The 17,354-nt window shown below is 49.0% G+C and overlaps 2 protein-coding genes across 3 annotated transcripts in view; one reads left to right on the forward strand and one right to left on the reverse strand.

The window, feature by feature from the left end:
• The window catches only part of Sla (Src like adaptor), a 49,208-nt gene extending 44,821 nt beyond the window's left edge, over positions 1-4,387 (reverse strand). For both annotated transcript variants that reach the window (XM_057792135.1, XM_057792134.1), the window contains exon 1: positions 4,169-4,387. The gene's annotated coding sequence lies outside the window, so the exon portion shown is untranslated. The remainder of the gene's footprint in view (positions 1-4,168) is intronic.
• Tg (thyroglobulin) overlaps positions 1-17,354 on the forward strand; it is a 179,404-nt gene that overhangs the window by 156,114 nt on the left and 5,936 nt on the right. Inside the window, exons 43-45 of the mRNA XM_057792131.1 lie at positions 1,002-1,169; positions 9,119-9,300; positions 12,078-12,185. Of these exons, the coding sequence (XP_057648114.1) occupies positions 1,002-1,169; positions 9,119-9,300; positions 12,078-12,185 (458 nt within the window). The remainder of the gene's footprint in view (positions 1-1,001; positions 1,170-9,118; positions 9,301-12,077; positions 12,186-17,354) is intronic.

Consider the following 17,354-nt stretch of genomic DNA (forward strand, 5'->3'; position numbering starts at 1 on the left):
ACAAGGGGGTGCAATGATCCTTGCCACCCAAGCTAAGTGTCCAGTGGATGACCAACTAAAGATGAATTTGTCTCCTGAGTCCCAGTCCATGTAGGAGCTGCAGGCTGTGATGGAACACACAAGGCTACTGATGGGAAACAGATTTCTCTGTCATTTGGACGTTTTATGTACAGAATGGGAACTATGATGGACACCTAGAGTTGAGAGATGAAATGCAATAGCACTTGAGAAGGAGAAAACCCCATGCTAGGACCAAACAAGCACAATGTCATGTCACAGCCCCTTGGACAGATAGCTGGGCCTCCCTTTCTACCTGGAAAGACCTTGTTCTCAGCCTGGGTCTCTGGCTGCCCCTGACACTGGTAAAGGAGACATGAGCAGGCTTGGTCCTCATATCCTCAGAAGTGTGAGTTTGGTCCCTGAGGCTTGAACCAAGTCTTGTCCTCAGCCTCACCTTGTGGGCTTGTGCTGACTAGTGTCATTCGTCAGAGCCATTGACTTTTCTTTAAGGCCTTCCCCTTATTCCTGTTCATCCTGAAAACCTCCAGTTATTCATCAGATGGACTCTGTGAGGGTCTCCGGGAGGCCAAGCATTGTTGAGGGGAGATTTGCTGCCCAGCCACTGGCATTGCCACAGGCTGTCCTTCTTGCCTGTTGTCACATTGGTTTTACCCTTGCTTTCTATTAGAGCTCCCTGGATTTAGAGCATGAACATTTGTGATTAAGATCCCATTAAGCAAAGCAATCTAATAGTTATATAATGGACAGTCACTTTGAGGCACTGTGAGGCAGAATTATGGGGCTCTGAAGGCAGAGAAAGATGCGGTTCCATCTTTCAGAGTTCCCTTCACAGAGGTCTTTTTGGTCCCTGTCCCTGTTCAGAACCAGTAGCTCTTTGCTACAATAGTCAGCTTCAGCTGCACAGCCAAGACTGGAATTGTCCCCTTTTAAAAAGGAAAGTGAAATGCAGGCAAGTAATGACCTTTTTCCTCATCCTGCAGCTCCTGGCTGTTAGTGGCCCTTTCCACTACTGGGGCCCTGTTGTCGACGGCCAGTACCTACATGAAGTTCCAGCCAGAGCTTTGAAGAGGCCTCTGCCAGTGAAGGTGGATCTACTCATAGGGGGTTCTCAGGACGACGGAATTATCAACAGGGCAAAGGCTGTGAAGGTAGGTGAAGAGAGGCAGGGTGGGGCCACTGTTACCCTTCTGCTGGGTCAAGAACGTCTGACTGACATCTCTGGCTAGCAGAGGACTGTTAGCCAACTCTGCAGAAGCCTGGAGGTAATCATGGCAGAAGCTGGCTTCCGAACTAAGAATTTACCAAAGGTGACTAATATTGATATGCCCATAAACGGCAGGTGGGGATCAATCACTGTGAAGAGCTTAGAGTAGAAGCTGACCTGAGTGTTCCCAGCCTCAGGGGACCTCATCGTGAGCAAAAGCACTGCTCTCTCACAATGTGTGTACAAGGACGTTTATCACAGCGTTAATTATTGTAGCAAAAAAAAAAAATTGGGAAGAAATCCAGATGTCCCTTGTCAGGGAAATGGTTGGCTAAATTAAGATACACTCTCACTTCTAAATATTATGCAGCTGTTAAAAATACAAGCCTGATTTCTCGGCTGGCTTGAGGAATGCCACTGATGGATGGCAAAGGAGAAAACAAAGATGTAGAGAGACATATAGAGTTGAGTTAGCACTCTTGTTTAAGAAGCAAGTATATGCATGTATGTAAATGTGCATATTTGTGTATTTCTGCATGAAAGGATCATGGTGTGGATAGATAAAACCAAGCAGTTAAAATTGGCTGCCACAGGAAGGGTGAAACAGAATAGCTTAATCTCCGTCGCTGCCTTCTCCACATAATGAGTTACATGGATTATAACCTTTTCCTTGCAATCTCACATACAATGCTTTCTTGTGAGAGAGGACAAGTGATCTTTGGGCAGGAGGCCCCATCCTCATGCTGCTGAATCTGGAAATGTGTGCAGAACACTCATCCCATCTCTCTGTCATGAAAGAGAGGAAGGCTACTTTCAGAGTCTCAGCTTAGGGTTCATCTAAGACAGGGAGCATGGAGTGGGAGTGAGGGCCACCCTGGCAGGTGCTTCCTACACTACCTCCAAACAATAGAAGTTCCCCCAACTAGTGATGGAATCAGCCAGGCTTCCTGCTAGTCGATTTGATGGGTCAGAGCACAGCCCAGTTCTCGATGATGCTTGTCAATCATAAGAAGGCTGCTAGGCTGTGTGGCTGCCTTGGGCTTGCCCTTCCTAGCCTGGGCTCAGTGGTGTTTGGGAAACTTCCTGTCACTGCTGACAGACTACAGGGACAGAATCCTTCCTCGATGCTGCATTTTGATTCAGGGCACAGTTCCCTTTCTTCAGTGACAAAGGAGCACAGTGATATACGGCAGGAGGCTCACCACTAAACCAGCACTGCTGGGGAGGTATGGCCTTGGAGGTGGCCAGAGCAGGGAAGTCAGTGTGCATGTCTGTGCTTCTCCAGTTCCACCCCACAGGGAGCTAGGCCTTGGTACACTGCCCATTGGTCACCCAGTTCCTTCTACCTGAGCTCTTGTGTCATCTTAGGACCTTGCGTCTGATGAGCACACCTGGGCCCTGCCTGTCTAGAGGATGGGGATGGCAGAAGCAGTGGTTGATGGGAAGTCAGAGTTCAGCTCTCTGCGTCTCAGACCCTGTTGAGTAGGAAGTGTACACCTCCAGCCCAGCTGTCCATTCAGCAACCCCCAACCCCTGCTTGACCCCAGACTGCTGCCAGAGACAAGAGACTGCTAAACATCTCAATTTAGATGCCCTCATCTTTAGCTTACAGTGGTCCCCACTCAAATTCACATACCCAACACTATCATCCCTGCTCTCAGGCTTAGCAACAGTAGATTCACCTCACCTTCTCTCAGTCTACAAGCCGAGCCCCTCTCTGGCAGTCAGAGCTGTGTCCTAACAGTGGCCCCAGAAACTTGTTTGATGGGATCTAAATTTATTCCTTGCTACGCCCTCCCTAGTCACCTTGCATGACCAGAGCAGTTCCATGCCTTCAATTTTCCTTAGTTAATGCTGAGGGGTGTGATATATGCTGTCCCCTCTCCTAGAATGTCCTCAGGCTTCACGGGCCTCATTTCATCTGGGGTTGCTTCTGAGACCCTAAACCCAGGAAATCACTGCATCACGCAGGTTGCACGGCATGAGTATCTAACACTAGCACCTGTTGGCTGTGCCCCTGAGAGCGGACCAGCCATTTACCCTGTGCCACGGTGGTCCTCACTACCAACTGTATCCTACTCTCCAAGAGGTAATGATCAGATCGGAACATAGAGAATCAACACGACACACTCTGGGAATGGCTCTATGCTTGCTGTGTAGAGAAGTGGGCATCATATCCCTGAAGGTAAGCAAAAGCTAGGGTGGAGTCCATTGTCCATAGTGGCACTGCCAGCTCGGTGACAAATGAGCAAAGACTGACCAGAACCCCTCCCTTAGCATTCTGCCAGCAGAACAAGGGGAAAGCCCTGGATGTCTTTTGTCTGTAGCTGGAAGCATGTACATTTCCCCAGAACCAGAGACTTGGTTTCCCTATCTGTAAACTGGGATACAATACAGATCCTCCTGAATATTCCCAGAGAACTCAAACCTACTCCACTGACTAGAAAATAGTTGGACCTGACAAAACAATAGATATTTTTATGCTGAATTCGTTAATAGAATAGTTAATGACACTGGTCCCAAGAAGAAATAAAAAAGACTTATAGCCACTGAACCATCTGCCCTCAGGTCAGTTTTCCAAATCACAGCAAAAGTAAGTGTACATTCTAAAACAGGCACACACACATACACACACACACACACACACACACATACACCACACACACACACACACACACACACTTTGTCCTCATAGCAACCTACATAAATGCCAGCTGGAGCCCAACCCACAAACACACACAGTCCAGGGAGGGATAGATGCCTCCTAGTCCTCATTCAGCCCCTCAGCCTAGCTGTTCCTTCAGAAGAGACTACCAAATGCACTCAGACCAAAAAGGGTAGGTGGGTAGGGTTTCATCAAATCCAAAATTCCCTCACCCTTGCCACCCAGGCCACCAGGGTCCCCCCCAATGAGTCCTCATAACACTCAGAGACGAGACATACCTGCAGAGCATGGGGGTTGCATAGATGCCTGGGAAGGTGGGAAGCTCGGTTTGCTCAAAACGATCTCATTTCCGAAGTCAAAGCATTCTATTGAAATTCTTCATTGGTCTCTGAGATGGGAAATTATCCCCCCCTTCCTCCTTCTCCTCCTGACTGCTGAAGTTGACAGTCTGTCTGCATTAACCAAGACTACATTTGCATTAGCAGAAGCAGACTTGTTCCAAGATGCACGGTGCCGCTTCCCCTCTGAGCATCTCCAAGGAAGGCAAGAAAAATCCAAAGCTTAGTGTAGCCGACGTGCCCTGGGCTTGGCTGGGAGTTGGCCTCATTCAGGAGCAGGTGCAGTGGGGCCTGTGAAGGGGGGGCTGTCTGAGAGTTGGAAAGCTGCACCTGGCAGCCAAGTCGCTGGCATGAGCCCCAGTGCAGCAGTATCGAATCCTTGGTGGCAGCTCATAGTAAGAGGCGGATGCAGGAATCCTCCGTGTGTGTGTGTGTGTGTGTGTGTGTGTGTGTGTGTGTGTGTCCGTGAGAGAGAGAGAGAGATTTCTTGGAAAGATCTGCCACCACCCCAAATCCTCTTACTAGGTCTGGACCTAGACAGACACAGGATGTGAATTAGAATAATGGGTCATGATTCCTGCTTTAGACAAGTTGTTTAGCCAGTCGGAGCTGTGGCTATTGTAGCTTCCAAGTAGCACAGTGAGCCCTGTCTGCTTTCTGCATATCTAAGAATGGAGACAGCTCTCTACAGAGAGGACTCCGTGGGGTTCCAGCTCCAGGATGCCCTACCTAGGAATCCATGACCCTTCCATTCCTACTTGAGTCTCAGACCCTCAAAGCCCAACACCCCATATCTTCCAATCTAATGTTTGGAGGCTCTCCCTAAAGGTAAGACATGTGGACTTAGCCCTCAAATATACAATATTTTATGAATGTTAATATAAAGAGGAGTGCTAAACAAGCTAGAATTGTTCTATCGTCATCGGAGTCCTATTTCCTCTTATAACTTGGAAAGAAGCTAATAGGAAAATACTTTGTGTGTGTCTAAACATGTGGTAGACACTTGGCACTGATCCTTCCCCATCTAATAGAAGGCCAACTATTGGCTCTTAGTGCTCTAGTAAGATAAGTAGTGATCAACGGTTCACAAATGACTTACGCACGCACCCCCAGGGTTTCATTAAAGACTCTGTGTCCTGAGGTCTTCTGGGGTTTGGGAGGAAGTTCTGAGCACACAGATAGAGTCTGTGCCTTGCAGAGCTCACAGAACTAAGAATCAATGGCACATAAGCACTAAGGGTTTCGGGTGTTGAGAGGAGCCCTGGAGGAAACAGAGCCAGAGAGCTGCAAAGGAGACTGTAGAAAGGGAAATACACTTTAGGGATGGGCAGGGACAGCCTATCAGATGTGTCCCTTGGATTGAGACCTGCATGGGAGAAGGAGACAACCATGGAACAGGGACATCTGAGGGTAGATGGAGATATAGGAGCCAGAACGGGAATGGCTGTCTGTCAGACCCAGGAAGATTATATCCTAGGAACCTGAGGAACAGGAGACGGGGCCGAGGAAGAAGCAATCTGGGGAGAGCAGTGATGTGCAATCCCCTTGGATATTTAAGCAGTAAATGATGGTGTTGAGAGAACCCTTTCAAAATAAAAACACATTCATTCTAGTGGCCAATCTAGACTTTGGTGATAGTTGGGTAGTAGGGAAGGTAGAGACCGGCTGTGGTGCTGTAAACATGCAAAGGGCTCCTCGTCCTTTGAGGAGGGCCTGATTTGAGTGTGATCAGAGGATGGTTCTGGTTTACCTCGCTAGAATGAAAGCCCTACAGGAAGAAGGTGGCCCCAGGTAAGCAAGGGCGCATACAAAGGAAAGAGCTGAATGGGACATGCATTAGCTGTGCAGCCCCCAGGAGGTGGAGACATCTGAATAGAAGGCCTGCAGCTAGGGCTGAACACAGAGTTAGACATCCCTAATTTGATCCTGGGTGTCTCAGCAAGAGGCCTCATCTTTACACCAGTGAGGGAGAGCTACTGCCTTCAGTGTACACATTAGTCCCCATCATGACTGGTAGAACACAAGGGTCCTGGTACTTGGACATCTCTGTCCCGCCCCTCATCCTAGGATGTGGAGGTAAGCTATGCCTTCCAAGTGTCCAGAAATCCCACTGTGACTGTACATCCCCCGGAATCCCAGAACTGAGTCTTCTCACCATCATTTCTGCATCAGCACAGGGGCCTTGCAAAACACCTAGAGATAGGAAATGGACACAAGTGTCCTCCACCCCCTGCTCATCAGTGCCTTTGCTGAGTGCTGGGAGCTGGGCCAATGGACCAGGGAATTTGACATCCATGATAGTTAACCATCAATACTGGCACAGCCCTTCAAAGATCCATAGCATCCACCTAAAGAAATGAAGATATGAATAAAAGCAAGAGAGAGGCCTTGTTCTGTGAAGTCAGACCCACAGGGCTCTCTTCATCATGTAGTAAAGTGGTTTAGGGCCTCTAGGTTTTCTGTAGTTTTCTCATTGATGCCAGTGAAACTGACAGTTGATACAAATTTGCTTTTAACTAAGTGACCTAGGCCAGAGTTTGTACAGGGTGTTTCAGACTGCAGTTCTGAACTCTAAATACAACGCTGCATGCAGCTTTGACTTTAGTTAACTCCAGACTGCGCACAAGGAACGTGAGGACTGAAGAGACTGTAGAACAAGCCAGAGTCACACCACCAGGGAATGCAGAGGACTGGGAACCAAGCTGGGCTCCTGTCTCCAAGCAGGTCCTTCTGATGGAGCCTCTTAGCTGCTCTTGACCTACAGCACAAACGACATAATGGGATACTACGGGTGGCTGCCTTGTGCTCCAATCCTCTTAGAAGGCACCCAGGGCTGGACCACAGCATCCTCTACAGTTTAATGATACCGGGATCAGAAAAGATGAAATCATCCTTCCAGGACCTTTCAAAGGCAGCTTGAGACTCAGACCCTCGCACTGATACCCAACTCAGTGTTCTTGTCACTACTCTGGGCTGGGATCTGGGTCAACTTCCATGTTGTATGGTCCTGTGTTTGCAGTGTAACTCTGGGTCATGATTAAGTTAGAGCTGAGGAAGGACTGGGTGCCCCCGTGATAAGGCCTGGGCTAAATACCAGCCCATGCTGGTTCACTGTTTGGTGGCCCTAAGGGGTACAGGCTCCACGGTCTGAGATTGTAGCAGGAAATAGGGTGATGCCATACCCAGAACCAGGGCTCTTGGAAGACTTCGGTGAAGCAGTCAGGAAATGCTTAATACCAAGCTGTAAGTGGCAGGAGGTATGTGACAGCTTTAGTAGCTATTTTGTTATAAGCAATTCCAGAAAATCATCCAATTCAGTTTCCCCCATGCCTTTGGAAACTTATGAAATCAGTATGATAGACAACAGATGGGTCTGTGAAAACCAATATTATTAGCCTAGAGTAAATGAATGGTAGCCCCCAGATTCTAATGATAAGAGCAAAGTGGGTCCATGATATTCATGTGGCACTTTTTTTGGAGGGGTTGAGAGAACATAGATATGTGGGTGAGGATGGAGTATGTTTGTGTGCTCTTCACAACCTCTTCTTATTGTGACCTTGGTCTCTGGTCACATCCAGTGGTATTTGGACGCTGTCTTTGTCTGGGATGCTCATGTACTCACAACCTTGCTTAGCAGATAGTGATGAATTTCAGATTTCTTTCTAAACGATCTTTCAAGACTAAAGAAACATGGCCCTTTTGCATGCTAGCCCCTGTGGTCCTCCTCAATGTCTCCTGAGGCTAGTGTTATGTACCTGGGACATGTCTTCCACCAGTCATCCCTCAGGTAGGTAGGCCAGGCTCCTGTCCTACAGGTGGAACATGTTCCTTAGCTCGCCAGCATGTGGCTCCTTGTGTCCTGATCCTGGATTGATCCCTGTGCTTAGAGGAGTTTATAGAGCAGTGGAAACACACCAGGGCCTGCCAGCATAAATGGGCTTGTGGTATGCAGAAACTCCTGGAAACAACTAAGCATATATGCATCCTGAGCCTGTCTGTGGATCAGCCATCTTGGCCTCACTCCCAGACCTGCATCAAGGAAAGACCTGCATCTTCTGCCCTCCATCTCCAGAAAGGAGAAAACTGAGGCCAGGAGGTAGGAGCTGAGTGTTCTCCACCCCATAGTGTAGTCAGCTTCCAGGAAAGAGCAGGGCAGGGAGGCTGAGAGGGGCAAGAGTGACTGGAGCTCCTGAGCACTTAGGCAGCCCCTCAGTACAGCAGGGCAGCTTCTTTGTCTGTCTCTCCTAAAGCACACCTAGCCCCAGCCTCATCTGTGTACCCTTGCCCATGCTAAGCCTACTCTGGACATCCACTTACATGTCCCTGTCTCTGCCCACTGGGATGTAGCCTAATAGACAGGGGAGCGGGACGTTATGGTCCCAGACACTTCTCAGGCAATGGAGAACTGGTTCAGGGGAAGAGTGTGTTCTTAAGGTAACACTATCTGATCATATCCAGAACGACTAGGGCAGTATATGGGATGGAACGAAATGTCTCACAGAAGACCACAGCTAGGCACATGCCAGTTAAACCTAGCCAGATAAATCCAGAAAGAGGAAGCATGTGGTCCAGTGTCAGACAGCAGTCAGGACTGAGATGGACTAAGTGGGAAGGTGGGACTGGCTTCTTCACATTCTTCTTTTAAAAACCCTAGAGGAAGGCACTCACATTTTCCAATGGGCAAAAGAAAGCACAGGTGGGGAAGAGCCTCTTGCTTAAGGTCACACAGTAAAAAGCAGATGGAGCTGGAACAAGTACAAGAGCTTAATGCTGTGCTTCTCTGAGAGAAAATTCTAGAACAATGTTTGAAGGACACAAATTATACCTTTCAGGATATGATTGGGAAAATCCATATCTTTCTCTTTCCTTTCTCCTTCCCATTTTTCAAAGCAATTTGAAGAGAGACAAGGCCGAACCAACAGCAAAACAGCCTTTTACCAGGCACTGCAGAACTCGTTAGGTGGGGAGGACTCGGATGCCCGCATCCTCGCAGCCGCTGTATGGTATTACTCCCTGGAGCACTCCACAGACGACTATGCCTCCTTCTCACGGGCACTAGAGAATGCCACCCGGTAAGCCAGGCCCACCAGGCAAGTCGGGGCCACTCAATATGCCTGTTTGTGCAGGATGCAATTCCTCTGCCTACTGTGGATGAGGGTTCGGAGGCTTCTCCAATCTCGACACAGGTACTGAGGACCTGGGTCATCGTTGAAGCTCAGGGTGTCCTCAGTTCTCCCTGATGGGCCCTCAGACCACTTGGGAAGGAGACATGATAAGGCCCAAGGGTGCAGATATGTGCTTAGCTCTACACTCAACTCCACATATGACCAGAGTCTACTCAGCATGTGGAAATGGAGACCTACTAGAAAGTTTCCATCTCTTACCCAAGTAGGATGAGCCCAGGGTTGCCAAGCCCACATGAGTCCTTTCCTTGAGATGATGTTGCCTTCTGTTGATACAGTCCCCTCATCCCCACTCATTATTCAGGCTCCTTTCTTGAGAAGCATGTCTTGTCCCAACCCCAAGGAAACTGAAGACTGCCCCCAGCCTCTGCTGTCCTTAGCGTCCCTCTGTCACAGCACTGTATAGGAGGGGCTGCACCATTAATCCACTGAAGCCAAGTACAACGTTCTTTTTTAATTCATGTTCATGTGCATTTGTGCATTTGCAGGTACATGTGAGTGAAGGTCTACATATGCATATGCATGTATGTTATATATGTATGTATGCATGCATGCATGCATGCAGCATGTGGAATACTGAGTGTCCTCTTCAGGAATGCCACCCACCTCCTTTGAGACGGTGTCTCTCCCTAGTCTAGAGCTCCCAATTTAGGCCAGACAAACTGGCTAGTGAGTCTAGGCATCCTGCTGCCTCTACCTCCCCAGAGCTGGAATTACAGTAACAGACAACCATCCCTGGCACTTTTACATAGATCTGGGGATCACTCGAGTACTCATGCCTGTGAGAGAAGCACTGAGAAGCACTGAGCCAACTCCCCAGTAGCCAAACTTTAGTTTATGAGCAAGTAGGTGAACTAAGACTCCATTTAGAGTAAGAATCAAGGGGCAAATAGACTGTAGTCCTCTTCCTTCAGAGGCCCTGGGCATGTGGCCCCCAGCTCTCAAATGACCTTGCAGGTTATGTGGAAGGCATGGTGGTTTGTATTCTGATTTCCCCAACAAGGGAAAGCTGGGCCCCGTGGGACCAGTGTCCCACACCTGTTCCGCTCCCTCCAGAAGGAGCACACTTGCCTTTGCTCTATGTTATGGGGACAGTGCCAGGATCAAAGCTCCATCCCAATGCTCTCATTGACCTTGGCTGTCAGGAAGAATGGGCTGGAGGCCCCATTTGGCCTCTCCATGTGGGAGTCTTGCAGCAATAGGACTGTGGGACATCTACTTGGAGCCTAGAAAGCTCCACTCTAAACCAAGAAACCTACCGCTGACTTTGAAGCTGGACCTAGACAGACCATAAGAGCCCACAGACACACAGTTCCTCACTCTGGGTGACTTCAAAATGGACTTGGGGCTACCCCGGATTTCACTAACAGATGAGCTTAGGCAAACTCAGGGTCTTATTTCAAAATTGTTATCTGGCCTTAAAGGCAACTTATTTCCAGGATAAAAGCTGAGATCCAGTACTACTCAACTGGAAAGCTACAGCCCTCAAAGCTCAGGCCCTCATTTCCTCCTGGACAACTCAGGCTACAACCCCCCTCAGCCTGTCTGTCTCCAGTCTCCCGGAAGTATCCCTCCCTCGGATGGCAAGCATGAGCCCTTTTCTTGATGTTTCAGTCCCATCCTGTGCTGTTCACAGGTGACACCCAGCTGCCCATATCTACCCTCTGTGAGAGACTCCTTCACTAGTCAATAGTTCCCCCCAAAGATGTTAGCTTTACCAACAATCACCAAACATTATCAACTCCGTGACCAGGAAGAGGATGACAGCCCACTGGTTAGACAGAATTCCAGGGTGTCCTCAGCCTCCAACATCGCAAAGTCTTTGCAAGACAGGGTCCTGGGCCAAACTTCTCAGCTGGGAGACCAAAGAGGCCCAAGAACTATTGGGCCTCATCTCTTACCAACAGAGCAGTGGGGATGTAAAGCCCTGAAACTAAGGTCAACACAATCTGTCTGATTCCTGCATTTGACCAGCTCTTGAGGCACAGGGCCTGCTTGTCCATACATATGGAGCTCACTACTACAAGCAGAGCTTCTTAAGTTGGTTCCTATCACTTGGCTAAGGAATCTACATGAATCTCCATTGCCTCACCAGGCTTTGTACCACCTGCCGCTTACCATGGGGCTGAATGGGGCTTTGCTTGGCGCTTTTGTGAGCAGAAGCCTGGAGAAACTTTCTAATCCCTGTGAAAACAACCAAAACCGTCTCCAGGCATTGCTGAAAGTTGCCTAGGGTTTGAGGTTTGGCAAATTCAGTCCTAGCTAAAAGCCCTAGGACTAAGGGTATTTTGTTCATGAAGTGTGTTTGAGAACTCTGCCTTCTGTTCAGAGGTACACCTATTTATGTTGCTCTCATCCACTGGGCTTCCTAGCATGTTTTGCTGGTAAATCTTTTAGCACTATTAATGTTCAGAAAAGAGGTTCAGACCTACAGGAGGACTCTTGACTTGGGAAACCCATCAACATGGACACATTTCAAACTGCAGTCCCATAAACTCTACCAGTGTGGCCACGGGGGAACTGGAAGGCACCTCTCCAGGGCTGGGCAGAAAATCTTTGTGGAGATGGGCCTGGTGGGCGGGGCCTGCCTATGGGAAGTCACTTACCTGGTGCAGCCCTCCCCCTACAGCCATGAAACTGAATTTTCTCCTCTGTCCTTTCCTCAGGGACTACTTTATCATCTGTCCCATGATCAACATGGCCAGCCTCTGGGCAAAGAGAACCCGTGGAAACGTCTTTATGTACCATATGCCCCAAAGCTATGGCCATAGCAGGTAAGGTGATCATGTGACTATAGCAAATGTAGACAGAGAAGGCTGTCTGGCAAGGGTCCTTGTCGCCACTATGATCCACAAAGAAGAGAAAGAAGGCAGGATGAGGCATGGGCCATTCCTCTGTGATGTTGGACAGGGCTTGACCATGTATGTCTTGCCAACATCAGCTGCAAATGAGGTAGTAGTCAAGGGTACTTTATTCCATGGTGTTTCTGCCTGGGAAAACAAAGTACAAAGTTATGAGGACTCATATACCATAAAGGACTTGGAGCTCTGACTTAAGTTACTCTCTCTCCTGGGAAAGAAGAGAGCCTTTTCCTTTGCTAGGATCCTACGTGCTTATGCCTCTGAGAACCGAGTACTTAAGAACAGACTTTCCATAGAAACAAGAGAATCTTTTTTATTTGTTTGTTTTTCTGTTTATTTGGTTTCATATTTTCTTTACTCTGTAGCTCAGGCTGGGCTAGCACTCAGTATATGGTCCAGGTTGGCCGTGGACTCTCCTCAGTATTCCTACCTCAGCCTTTCAAGCATTAGGATAGGAGGCATGAGCTGCCAAGTCCAGCTGAGAGGTTTCTGTTTACCTCAATTTCTCGATTGTCCTTACTTCCAGAAGAGGTTCAAGGGCCTGGTAATAAAATCCTGGGGTGAAACAAAAGCACCAGAACAGGAGAGAGACATGAGAGGTACATGTAGGAAAGAAAAAATGATGGGACGGGAAGCAAGGAGCTACAGGAAGGATGCAAGGAGGCAGGATGACGACATGGATGACAGCGTTTGGAGGGAGGGCTGTGGAGCCCGAGTTCTACTTCTGCCCTCACTGCATGTGGAAAGCCCATTCCAGAAGCAACTGAGATGTCTACACTAAGGGACATCTGAATGGCAACTTCACACAGCAGCCCTTGGGTAAGGCCTTGAAAGAGGTGGTATCCTGGTCTCAGCCTCAGAGTCTTGGAGGATGTGGTCCCATAAGACTGTGGTCTTTTCCACTCAGTGAAACCAGAGCTGTAGTGTGCCCGAATGGGTGACTTGGTTTTTGCAGCATCCAATGGAAATACAAGGAGTGTTTGTGGGAGTGGCAGGTTGAGATGGTTGTCCCTGCTTCATAGACAGAGGCATCTTGAGCCAATCAGGCCACTCTAATAAAGCACCGTACAAACAGCCAAGGGTTATCACTTACGGTTGCAGAGGCTAAAGTCCAGACTCAAGAAGACACCAGCATCTTGGGACGTCTATTGAGGGCTGACCCTCTCCAAGAGGCACCTCTGTGCAAGAAGGTGAATGAGTTTCTTGGGACCTTGTTGATTCTATTCACATCAACCTTGTGAGTTAGTGCTCCAAAGGCTCAGCTCTTAGGACCAATAGACAGAGGATCAGTCTTAAACTTAGGAGTCTTGGAGGATCGCAGACACTTACTCTGTCTGAGGTTCAAGAAAGTTCAGCGTGCTCTCCCCTGTTTCCCAAGATGAGCATCTGGTTCAGTGCAGAGCAATGGCTGTCTCTGCACCTCCCAGCCTAGAGATCTGCTTCCACTAGACCACATGGTCTATCTGCTTAGAGCTGTCTACAGTTTCTACCACACCAACCTCTAGAGTCAAACTGTGTCCTGGGGTTGAGGGTGGGAGGCTAAATAGTCCACTGTAGCTCTCATGGGAATGTGTGGAAGGAAGGGAGGGAGGGAACGAGGGAAGGAAGGAGGGAGGCAGGGAGGAATGAGTAGGCGAAGGAATGTTGAAGGAGCTCAGGAGTGTGTGCACAGCAGATGGAGCCACTGTGATCTGGAAGCCTACCCCAGAACATGCTCCTGGAGTCATCCTTAGCCATGCCTTGCAGTGCCAGGGCCTGGATTCATGGCTCTCTGACTAGTATTTGCCTTCTTCTAGTGAGGTGGAGAGGCCACAGAAAGGTGTGGGCCCCCCACAGCAAGGCCGTATCCTCAAGAGTCTTAAGAAGTTTGTATCTTTTTGTCCCAAATATTTACAGTAGCAGAGAGAGAGAGAGAGAGAGAGAGAGAGAGAGAGAGAGAGAGAGAGAGAGAGAGCCACACGTGTGAGCAAAGGGAAAGGAAAGCACCAGCGTGCACAGAGTTCCGGCAGAATCAAGAGGGCATGAACCCTGGGTTGGTTTCAGAGGCTCCCCTGGGGAGGGCCCACAGACTTTGTGGCCTTCAAACAGCAGAAATGTGTTGTCCCATGTTTGGAAGGGCTGTGGGCCAGAGTGCCGATGTCATAGGGCTGGGGTTCTCCACAGGTTCTGGAAAGGGTGTGACAGGGGACCTCTGGTCTCTGGTTGCTTCAGGTATTGCTTACCAAAAAGAGCCAGTCTTTCTGCTCCCCAATTCCTTTTATACCTTGTGTGTATCCCTGTGTCCAATTTCCCACTTCTTGCAGGGACATTAGTCCTCAGTTGAACTCATTCGTGTGATCCCTTTCTAAGGTACTGGAGTGAGGGCGCTGGCATCTCTTTTGGAGAGGACACAGATGTACTCTCAAGAGCCCTTAGCTTCCTGTAGATCACAGTCCTGTGCTGGAGGCTTCTGGGGTCAAGGACCTGAAGTGGATAGTCCTTCAGGGAAGGACTAAACTGCAGCCAACAGCACCCTCCGTGTGCTAGGCTAGCCAGGGTTTCTCTCTGCTGGTTACCCTCTGCCTGTGCTTCTGAACGCTTGCAGACTGGACCCTGGGGACCTTCATGGAATAGCCACATGCTGTGTCCGATTATGAAGGACCCTCATGACTCTCGACACCTCTTTCTGAGGCTCTGTGTTCAAGGAAGGACTGGGTAGGTGCTCATAAGATGATGATGAAAGACTGAAGCCAGAAGCCAAACCATCCCTCATGACAGGTGGGAGACAAGCCTGCATTTCTAGGCTCCCTGGGGCTGGTACTATGGCTTGGAGCAAGTAGGTAGTGAGCCTGGAGGACCAACTTCCCTGGGATCCACGGAACTTGGGTCCCAGACATCAGAGCGTCAAGGAAGAGGTGGGCTCTCTGAAATCAGCCCTAGCTGTCCATCCTAACCTGAGCGCTGCAATGCCCAGGGGTGTCCTATCATTTCCAGAGGAAAGACACGGAGACATCTGAAGCATGGCTATGTGCCCTGATGACAGGCAGGGACTCAGCATCCTCTCCTTCCAGCTAGCAACACGCCCTTGACTCTTGGCAGCTACTGACCTGAGGCAGGTCATGTGGTCTTCTTGGCGACTCGGTTTCTTCATCTGAACAAGGAACACAGGAGTAGGACCTCTCTCTTGGGGCCACTCAGTAATAGATTTGTGTGTAGACCAGGGCCTGGGTGACTTTAACCACAGAATTCCCACTGTTCTCGACAATCTTCCCTGTCACGACGGTCACAATGCAGAGCCATCAATGTAGGAGACACTGTAGTTACTGAGCAGATCATTGAAGGAACTTGAGACTTTTGGCAAGTCCTCTTTTTACTGCTCCAAACTCTCCCTTCCCCACAACTTCCTTCTTCCTTTTCTACCCCCCTCCTTCTAGCTTCTCCCCCTCCCTCTCCTTTTCCTTCCCTTAGCTTTTCCTCTCTCTTCCCTGGAGCTGTCTCTTCTCTCATTTTATTTCTGGTTTGTGTGTGTGTGTGTGTGGTGTGTGTGTATGTGTGTGTGTGTGTTATATTCCCGCCGTCTGTCTCCTGCCTCTGTTCTGTTGGCATACAGCAACTTCCTGGCAAGAGCCAGCAAGCAGACGCTGTACCACCCCTTTCCGTATAGAGCACTGCTCAGATGTCACAAAACAGCAGTGTGGCACTCTTGTGCCCGCCACATTATAGATAAGCTGTCCTTTCTGCCGAGAGCAGGAGAGCAATGACGCCCAGGCAAGGCCAGAGAATCCCTGTCCTTGTAGAGTAAGAGAAAAGCCTCATACCCAGAGGCAAAGAAGACATCTCCTCTTAGATCTTTATTTTCCCAACACAGAAACAAAAGTGCGAGGAGGTGACGGGATCTGTTCCCTTCACATGAGCGGCAATCTGGACTCTCACCTGTCTCCTGCCCGCTCCTCTGTTCTCAGTTGTACCCACTTTAGCCAGTACTAGATTGCTTAAGTCCATACTAAGCAAAGTTTATATTAGCTGTGCAACCCCGGACAACTCACTTAGCCTCTCTGGACCTCCTAGGAAATACCTGGGAGAAGAATAACTGTCGCACAGAGTTGCTGAGAGGGGAGATGAAGACAGGACCTGTAAAAAAAATTATTTTGAGGCTTGCATATATTCTGCAAGGGTCATGCCCACGTATCTGGCAGACTTTGAATGCCAAGACTGTAGATGGGAGGAAACTCTCCATGGCTTTCACTCTCTCCCCCACTTTATTGGCTGTTTCATCTAAGCAAGTTCCCTTGACTCGGTGTTTTTGCCAGTGAAATGGGTGTTGTTTCTTCTACTTCATCTTTGGAGTACGAGAATTAAAGATAATACATGTTCAATATCCAATACCCTGTAGACCCTTCAATGTTTGTAATCAGAATTGGGTTATTTTAAAGAATTAATAAAACTCTGCTAGGGAAGAAAGGGTAAAGATGACTATGAAGGCAGCCACACTCCCTTTAAATGCTGCCCAGCTGTGGGGAACAGAACTCTAAATTTTAGCCTTGAGATGTTTCCAACACCACTACATTCTAGATACTTTTGTGCACTCCAGGGGCCTGCCCATTCCAGATCCAAAATACCATCTCTTTAGTCCGTTATCTTGGTGACTTTGCAGAAACTGGCAAGCCAAAGAAAACAGTATCGGGCTGGATTCTTGATCGGGGTCCACGGGCCCAGCCACATCCCACATGATCCTTCAGGTTCTCTCCCAGAGTAGATAAAAGCCGGGCACTGCTGACATGCCCACCACACCCTACAGTGGTCTGTCCACTCTCCAGTCCTCTTCCACCCTGACATGACAGAGCCCTGCCTGCTATGGGGCAGGCAGCAGAGAGCACACCCCATCCGTCTGCACACATTCAGGTAACTTGGCAGTGCCGGGAAGGAGAAACCCTAAGGTGCTGGGCTCAGCGCAGAGGGAAGGACCAGGTAAAACTACACCATTCGCGATTCCAATCTGAAGGACAGGGGACAGTGCTAGGGCAAAAGTGAACCCCAAAATGGTGGTCAGGTGCCAGGGCCCTGAGGTGGCAAAGGCATACACGTCTATAGGTAAAGAAGGCC

The sequence above is a fragment of the Chionomys nivalis genome, chromosome 17 (assembly GCF_950005125.1).
Source record: "Chionomys nivalis chromosome 17, mChiNiv1.1, whole genome shotgun sequence".
Classification (NCBI taxonomy): Eukaryota; Metazoa; Chordata; class Mammalia; order Rodentia; family Cricetidae; genus Chionomys; species Chionomys nivalis.